At 41.0% G+C, this 9505-nt stretch overlaps 1 protein-coding gene across 2 annotated transcripts in view; it reads left to right on the forward strand.

The window, feature by feature from the left end:
* Positions 1-9505, forward strand: part of PSME4 (proteasome activator subunit 4) — a 120549-nt gene that overhangs the window by 14659 nt on the left and 96385 nt on the right. For both annotated transcript variants that reach the window (XM_021718780.1, XM_008070473.1), the window contains exons 2-3: positions 3515-3655; positions 4277-4393. In XM_021718780.1, the coding sequence (XP_021574455.1) occupies positions 3615-3655; positions 4277-4393 (158 nt within the window). In that variant the 5' untranslated portion in view covers positions 3515-3614. The remainder of the gene's footprint in view (positions 1-3514; positions 3656-4276; positions 4394-9505) is intronic.

Below are 9505 nucleotides of genomic sequence, written 5' to 3' on the forward strand. Positions count from 1 at the left end.
CACTCCAGTCTGGGTGACAGAGTGAGACTCCAACTCCAAAAAAAAATAAAAATAAAAAAATAAAAAATCAAATACGAAATACTGATAAGACTCTTTTCTGTTGATGTATTTTAATAAAGTGTCCCTCAAAGGGTTTTATAATTTTAAGTAACCAACAATTTGTTCTAAATAAATTTTTGGTTAGTTCTGAATCCTTAATTTTGCTATGATTAGTCATCTTTGGTTTTGGTATACCTTTTTCTTAAGTTTGCTAACAGTTGGTGCTTTTGATTACATTGTATCTCTGTAGTTAAAAAAAATTAGCCAGGCCGGGTTTACGCCAGTAATCCTAGCACTTTGGGACGCTAAGGCGGGAGGATTGTTTGAGACCAGGAATTCGAAACCAGCCTGGGAAACCAAGACTGACTCTACAAAAAAAAAAAAAAAAAAAAAATTTTTTTTTTTTTTTTTTTTTTTTTTGAGTTGAAGTCTCACTCTGTTGCCCAGGCTGGAGTGCGGTGGCAGGCTTCCGGCCACTGCAGCCTTGACCTGCTGGGTTCAGGTGATCCTTCCACCTCAGCCTTCCAAGTAGCAGGATCTATACATGCATGCCACCATGCCCGGCTAATTTTTGTTATTTATTGTAGAGAGGAGATCTCACCAAGTTGCCCAGGCTGGTCTCGAAGCCCCTGGCAGCCCTCTTGCCTTGGCCTCCTAAAGTGCTGGGATTATAGGCTGAGCCATTGCACCTGGCCTACAAAAAAGTTTTAAAAAGTTAACTAGATGTGGTATGCACCTGTAGGCTCAGCTACTCAGGAGGTCAAGACAGGAGGTTTGCTTGAGGTTAGGAGTTCAAGACCAGTGCTGGGCAGCATATCAAGACTGTTTCTACAAAAATACAAAAAACAAAAAATTAGCTGTGTGTGGTGGTGGATACCTATAGTCCCAGCAACTTAGGAGGCTGAGGTGGAAAGGTCCCTTGAGCCCAGGAGTTCTAGTCCAACCTGACAAAATAGCAAGACCCCATCTCTACAAAACAAAAAACAAAAGAAAACAAAGCAAACAAAAACAAAAAACCAGTTTGGACAGACATGGTGGCTCCTGCTTGTAATTCTTACACTTTGGGAGGTCTAGGTGGGAGGATTGCTTGAGCCCAAGAGTTAGAGACTGGTTTGGGCAACATAGTCTAAAAATTTTTTTAAAACCTAGCCAGGCCTGATGGCATATACCCGTAGTCCTAGCTTACTCAGGAGGCAGAGATGGAAGGATCACCTGAGCCCAGGAGTTTGAGTCTGTTGTGAGCCTTAATCATGCCAATGTACTCCGGCCTAGGCAACAGTGAGACCCTGACTCAAACAAACCAAAACAAAAGAAATTGTATTTATTTTGAGATAAAATATTAAATTGTTTTTGGCAGTAAACTAATTTTATTGTAGTTATGCATTACCTGTTAGAAGCAAATAGTACAAGTTATATAATTTGCTATATTGTATCAAGTAAGCTGTATGCATTCTTAAAAAGTTCTTATGACTAATACAATGCATTATATTTGTACTCTTTTGCTGTTTGCCTTTAATTATGTTGTGATATGCTGTTTTTATTTATTTTTTTTGAGTTGGAGTCTCTCTCTGTCCCCCATGCTGGAGTACAGTGGCACGCTCATGGCCACCGCATCCTCAATCTGCTGGGCTCAGGCGATCCTTCCACCTCAGCCTTCCAAGTAGCTGGAACCACAGGTGTATGCCACCACGCCCAGCTAATTTTTTAATTTATTGTAGAGATGAGGTCTTGCCAAGATGCCTAGACTGGTCTCGAACCCCTGGACTGAGGCAATCTTCTCGCTTCGGCCTCCCAAAGTGCTAGGATTACAGTCATGAGCTCGGCTGATATGCTGTTTTTTTGTTTTGTTTAAAAATAGTTTATTAAATGTGGAGTATAATTCAGGATTATATGTACAAGTGGACATTGTATATAGGTAAAGCTTAGGGTTCTCTTTGGTCCCTATTTTGCCTGATTTGAGATCATGCACCCTTATTGATGGTGTGTCCCCGCCCCCACCCCTGCGGTATCCTGCTACTGCCAATTCCTTGATTTTGCTGTTTTTTGTTTTGTTTTGTTTTGAGTTGGAGTCTCTGTGGCTCAGGCTGGAGTGCAGTGACACGCTCATGGCTGCTGCAGCCTCAACCTGCTGGGCTCAGGTGTTCTTCTGCCTCAACCTTCCAAGTTGCTGGAACTATAGGCACGCGCCACCATGCTCGGCTAATTTTTTTGATTTGTTGTAGAGATGAAGTCTCACCAAACTGCCCAGGCTGGGCTAAGGCAATCCTTTCACCTTGGCCTCCCAGAGTGCTGGGTTTATAGGCCTGAGCCACCTTGCCCAGCCTGATTTGTTTTTTTAGATAGTTTCAGGGAGTTGTAAGTAGTAGATCATTATCTTGAATAAGCATTTGCTTAATAAAGGAAGAGACAGAGGAACTCTTCTTACTTATGACCAAACACCATTTAAGACCATACAACAATAAGACAACGGTGTTGTAGTTGGTCATTTGACATAGATAAGAACTTAGTTATCATTATAGGCCCCTTGTTATTATAATACTTAGGTAATCTCTTGATTAAAGTATGAATAATTCTTTGCCCAACAATGAGAATAGATATAAAATGCTAACATCAAAGACATTTGAAATTAAGGTATCACCACACCTGTTTTTTAAAAATTGTGATTAAAAAAGCATATAACAAATTTACCCCCTTAATAGTTTTTAAGCGTACAATACAGTATTTTCAACTATGTATATACATTATTGTAAAACTTTTTCGTCTTACATGACAAACTATACCCATGAACAAAAATTCCATATTTTCTCCTCCTCCCAGCCCCTGGAAACCACTATTCTTTCTGTTTCTGTGAGTTTGATTACTTTAAATACCTCATATGAGTAGAATCAGACAATGCTTGTCTTTTGTGATTGGCTTAATCTTGCTCAAGGCTCATCCAAGTTGTAGCAAATGACAGGATTTCCTTCTTAAGGTTGGAGAATCCATCGTATTACATATACCACATTTTCTTTATCCATTTATCTCCCTGTGGATATTCAGGTTGTGTCTACATCTTGGCTAATATGGAAAATGCTGTAGTGAATATGGTTGTGCCACTATACCTATTTTATTTAATTTTTTTCTCAATCTCAATTCAGCATTAAAGGAAAACCATACCTTTTTTTTTTTTGAGTTGGAGTCTCACTCTGTCGCCCAGACTGGAGTGCAGTGGCCGCTCCCGGCCACCGCAGCCTCAATCTGCTGGGCTCCGGCAATCCTTCCACCTCAGCCTTCCAAGTAGCTGGAACTACAGGCACACGCTATCACGCCCAACTAATTTTTGATTTATTGCCAAGTTGCCCAGGCAGGTCTCCAACCTGCGGGCTCAGGCAATCCACTCACCTCAGCCTCCCAAAGGCATGGGATTATAGGCTGAGCCACCGAGTCTGGCTGACCATACCTATTTTTAAAGACTGTATCTGTTTTTCTCTTGTAGATATATTCGACTTTATGGAAGAAAGTTTAGCAAAGAAGATCATGTTCTTTTTATTAAGTTATTGTATGAACTGGTATCAATTCCAAAACTGGAAATCAGCATGATGCAGGGATTTGCCCGCCTCTTGATCAACTTGTTAAAGTAAGTCCATTTCTGCTAATGTTTGTGCTTACTTTAGCATTTCTGCTAAAGTAAGTGATTTCTGCTAAGGTTGGTTTGTTTCTTCAAGGTTTTAAGGAATGAGAACTAAGTGCTTTTGGTAAAAAGGCCAAGTCTCAAATTGCTAATTTGGAAAAAGATTGCAGAAAACAGTATGATAAGTTTAATTGTTTGTGTTAACTGATCATTTAATTAAAATTCCATCTCTTCCATGGCTCCTTTTCTTCTCTAGCACACACTGGATTTCCCTTACATGTATAGGTTATAAAGCCCTGAGGAGACAGGCTCGTAGATTACTTTGTTTATCCCAAATATCCAGTACAATACTGGAAACATTATTCCATAGTGTGCAAAAATATGAAATTCATCTACAGTAACAGTGACACAAATTTCAATACCCCTTTTTCCTGGTGCTTTTTGATGTTTGAGCAGCAGCAAGAGTCTAGTGCATTCCTCTTCGTGACACCATGTTCTGCCAGTGAGCAGCTATCGATGGGGAAAGGCAGTGAAGAGTAGCAATATTTGTGTAGTAATTGTGATATATACTCCTATAATGTACAGATACATAATAGGTTCTTCCTTTTTTTAAAAAAAAAAATAAAGGAAAAAGGAACTTCTTTCAAGAGATGACTTGGAGTTACCCTGGAGACCACTTTATGACATGGTGGAAAGAATATTATATTCCAAGACAGAGCACCTAGGATTAAATTGGTTTCCTAAGTAAGTGTTTACATTTAAAGTACTTCTTTGGGCGCACTTGGGTTTTTAGGGGATTGATCAAGATTGAAAAATACCGGGTTGTTTGAAATAAACAAACAAAGGTACATTTTAATTTGCTCATTTCTGTGTAACTTTAGTAGTTACTGAAAGTAGTACTTAGTTACTTTAGTAGTCACTAAAACAATTCATTGCCTCTATAAACTATATCTGAGCTATAAACTGTACCTTTCAAGACTTTGTCACCAAGATATCTCTAACAGCTAACATCACCATGCTGGCTAAAGAATGCAAGCGATTTTTGTTTGAAATCTTAATTTTTGTCATTAGAAGTAACATAAGCTGGGTGCAGTAGCTCATGCCTATAATCCCAGCACTTTGGGAGGCTGAGGTGAGAGGATTGCCTGAACCCACGGGTTCGAGACCAGCCTGAGCAACTTGGTGAGACCTCATTTCTACAATAAACCAAAAATTAGCTGGGCATGGTGGCGCGTGCCAGTAGTTGCAGCTTCTTGGAAGGCTGAGGCAAAAGAATCTCCTGAGTCCAGCAGGCTGAGGCAGCAGTGGCCAGGAGTGTACCACTGCCTTCCAGCCTGGGTGACAGAATGAGACTCCAACTCAAAAAAAAAAAGAAAAGAAAAAGAGGTAATGCATATTTGGCATGCTTCATGATATACCCACATGTGTTTTAATTCTTCAAGTAAAGTGAACATTCAAGAAGGGGGGAGCTTTGCCTATTTCAGAGGACACACACTCCTGGTTAAAGATGTGTCATTTTCAGGAATTGACTGTTGCTTGAGCACAAATTATTCACATGTAGTTGTTGATTTATGTTATTTCCTGAGAATGTTTAGACTGTAAATCTCTTGATGATTATTGGCTTCTTGCACATATATCCTGTCTCTTTAAGACCTAATTTTTGGATGTTTTGTATTTTACTCTGATCTTACAGAGTACATGTAATCATCTGCCTTTTTTGGTTAATAGTGATTTTAGACTTGACTGCCAAGTTATTTCTGTCCAGTTGTGATCGAGCTTTTAACTTTCTCAGTTTTAGTATGTTTGGCTTTAGAATGCTTTTAAGTTTGTGATTAAGGTTAATTTTTAGGGAATTTTTCTTCAGTTTTTAAATAACTGTTTCCTCTCATTGTCTAGAGTCATTTGTAATGTATTTATGTACTCATTTCCTGAAAAGCACCATTCTATATGCCTGTATTAATTTCCTTTTTCTCTTTTATAATTAAGTCTTTAAAGACTGACTGCTAGCCGGGCTCGGTGGCTCAGCCTGTAATCCCGCGCCTTTGGGAGGCTGAGGTGAGTGGATTGCCTGAGCCCGCGGGTTCGAGACCCACCAGGGCAGCGAGACCTCATCTCTACAATAAATCAAAAAATCAGCCGGGCGTGGTAGCGCGTGCCTGTAATTCCAGCTACTTGGAAGGCTGAGGCGGAAGGATCGCTGGAGCCCAGCAGGTCGAGGCTGCGGTGGCCGGGAGTGGCCACTGCACTCCAGTCTGGGCGATAGAGTGAGACTCCAACTCAAAAAAAAAAAAGACTGACTGCTGTGGTTTCTCTCTCAATCCTTAGACATGTCTACATTATTTCACAGGCATGCGCTACCATGCCCGGCTGATTTTTTGATTTACTGTAGAGATGAGGTCTTGCCAAGTTCCCAGGGCTGGTCTCGAACCCGCAGGCTCAGGCAATCCACTCGCCTCTGCCTCCCAAAGTGCTGGGATTACAGGCTGAGCCACTGCACCCGGCCGATATGGTTGGTTTTTAGCAAAAGAGATGGTTTTCCCCCTTTGCTGTTTTTAAAAATCCCTATAGTGTGGTTATGTTGTTTTTAATCATTTATTTCAATTTTTTTTTTTGAGTTGGAGTCTCACTCTGTCGCCCAGACTGGAGTGCAGTGGCTGCTCCCGGCCACTGCAGCCTTGACCTGCTGGGCTCCGGTGATCCTTCCGCCTCAGCCTTCCGAGTAGATGGGGATACAGGCGCGCGCTACCATGCCCGGCTCATTTTTGATTTATTGTAGAGATGACGTCTCGCCAAGTTGCCCAGGCGGGTCTCGAACCCGCGGGCTCAGGCATTTCACTCACCTCAGCCTCCCAAAGGCGTGGGATTACAGGCTGAGCCACCGAGCCCGACTCAAATATTTTTATTACAAAAACATTTCCCCAGAAATATATTTTGGTCCTGATATAGATTAGCCCATGATTAACCCCTCAGGCTTCATTTAGGTCAGCAACCTGTGTCCTTTGATATGGAATCTTTTCTGTAGATGGCAGATGTAAAATGACATAAGTAGACAGGGTATGACAATGATTCTCAGCTGAGGTCCTAGTTGGATATTGGACAACTTTGAACAAGCAGAGACAGTGGTTAGGAACCATTTATTTCCTGAAAGTTTCATGTGTTAAAACAAGTAAGCTTATTTTAGCCATAAAAATAGCAAATTTTATTGTGAAACTGAATGGTACCCATTTATTTCCTGAAAGTTTCATGTGTTAAAACAAGTAAGCTTATTTTAGCCATAAAAATAGCAAATTTTATTGTGAAACTGAATGGTACCGTGTGTTGATATGCTTTTGTAAATATTTGTTATGAGCAGGCATGGAGGCTCACGCCTATAATCCCAGCACTTTGGGAGGCCGAGGTGAGAGGATTGCCTTAGCTCATGGGTTCGAGACCAGCCTGGGCAGCTTGGCGAGACTTCATCTCTACAATAAATCAAAAAAATTAGCCAGACATAATGGCGTGTGCCTGTAGTTCCAGCTACTTGGAAGGCTGAAGCGGAAGGATCACCTGAACCCAGCAGGTCAAGGCTGCAGTAGCCGTGAGTGTGCCATTGCACTCTAGCCTGGGCTACAGAGTGAGAGTCCAACTCAAAAATATATATATATGTTTGTTTTGAAAATCCCTCCCCTCCCCTCCCCTCCCTTCCTCCTCTCGTTTATTTATTTATTTTTGAGTAGAGCTCTCACTCTGTCACCCAGGTAGGAGGGCAGTGGCACAATCACTGGTCACTGTAGCCTTGACTTTCTGCACTCAGGCCATCCTTCTGCCTCAGCCTTCGAGTAGCTGAGCCTGAGCCGCCATGGCCGGTTAATTTTTTTATTTTTGTAGAGACAAGGACTCATTATGTTGTCTAGGCTGCTCTTGAACCCCTGGGCTCAAGCAGTCCCCCTGCCTTGGCCCCCTAAAGTACTGGGATTACAGGTATGAGCCACTGGACCTAGCCTGAGCCTTCTTTAAATGTGAGGTCAGGGAATTTCAGACTGGCATCATGATTTCATAGTTTTCAGGGACCTTTGAACTGTGTTCAGATCAGTTATCTTCCTGAGATTTTCCCAGCAGCTTTTTTTTGTTGTTGGCTTCCCCTGAAAGTATTTGGTAGATGAAGGGGAGGGAGGGCAATACTATGTCCTTCATTATGTCCCTTACTTGCTACTTTGTAACCAAGCATTGTACTTCCTGCCCTACAGGTATACTTATGCAAAGGCAGCTCCTTCTTTGAATGTCCTGTATGGTCATAATTAAATAATTAAGTATCAGGCCTGGCTCGGCTCAGCCTGTAATCCCAGCGCTTTGGGAGGCCGAGGTGAGTGGATTGCCTGAGCCTGCAGGTTCGAGACCCGCCTGGGCAACTTGGCGAGACCTCATCTCTACAATAAAATCAAAAATTAGCCGGGCATGGTAGTGTGCGCCTGTAGTTCCGGCTACTCGGAAGGCTGAGGCGGAAGGATCGCCGGAGCCCAGCAGGTCGAGGCTGCGGTGGCTGGGAGCGGCCACTGCACTCCAGTCGGGGCGTAAGAAAAAACAAACAACAAAAAAATAATTAAATATCTATCACTGTCCTCTTCAGTGATACCAGCATTTTCCTGGCAATTTTATTTTGGTGTCCCCACCAATCAATGCTTATCATATTCCAGATTTCTTCCTAAAGTGTCGCACCATTCCTGCCCTTAAAAGTTTTCCATGGCTGTTCTTGGTCTTTTGAAAAGACATTCTTGCTTGGTTTAAAGCAGTGACTCTCAGCTGGGTGCTGTTGCTCATGCCTGTAATCCCAACATTTTGAGAGGTAGAGGCAGGAGGATTGCGTGAACCCAGGAGTTCAAGACCACCTTGGGCAACAGCGCATGATCCCGTCTCTAATAAAATAAAGCAGTGACTCTCTAATAGACTCAGCACTCCGTTTTGTATTTTGTAATTAACCATAACTAAAATAAAGTTAATAAATAATATAACCTATCTATACTCGTTGCCTGCATTCATTGACAAAATAATTTTGTGTTGAATATTTTCATGTTAGATATATCCTGAAAAATTTTGAAACAGTTTTGTCAGCTGACTATGTGTTCGTACTATTTTTAGAATACTATTTTTATAATCAAAAGCAAAAGGTTATCTCATTTGTTAACTATTTTTCTTTCACATGTTGGACTCATCTACCTTGTGTAGTTGTCCTTATTGAAAACCACAACTTAGATTGCCATGCATTGTAACAGGATTTGGAAAGCTAGTTCTATTGTTTGGAGCAAAGATTATCAGTTTTCTTCTCCCTCCTCTTTCCTACCCTTCTTTTCTTTATTTCTTTTTCTTCTCTTTCTGTCTTCTTGTCTCAGGGGCAAAAGACCCTTTTTACTTTCCTCATCTATTTCTACTTTGTACTGGGGTTTTTTACTTCAGTAGAAAAAACAAAATTGGAAATGAGATAAGTAATTGTGAACTTGACACTAGCAATATAAGAATGATTGTTAACCTACTTTTCGAGTCCCCTATCTCTGCCAAGAACTTTTCTGTCGCATTTAATAAACTTCATTTCATTAAAAAAAAAAAAAAATATATATATATATATATATAATATATATTATTTACTTCATAAAGGAAGCTTTTGAATCTTATGGACATGGTTTTATTCCATGTTTTATTTTTTTTAAGTATTTTTCTTTTATGTGTATTGTTTTAGTCCATTAAACTATGTCCCATTCACTTACTTTGAGTAGCATGTTGCAAGTTACAAATATAGGCAGCACACGAGTAAAGAATGTTGCTACTGCCAGGCTCGGTAGCTCAGCCTGTAATCCCGTGCCTTTGGGAGGCTGAGGTGAGTGG

The sequence above is a fragment of the Carlito syrichta genome, unplaced genomic scaffold (assembly GCF_000164805.1).
Source record: "Carlito syrichta isolate Samal-C Ts95f unplaced genomic scaffold, Tarsius_syrichta-2.0.1 Scaffold313443, whole genome shotgun sequence".
NCBI lineage: Eukaryota > Metazoa > Chordata > Mammalia > Primates > Tarsiidae > Carlito > Carlito syrichta.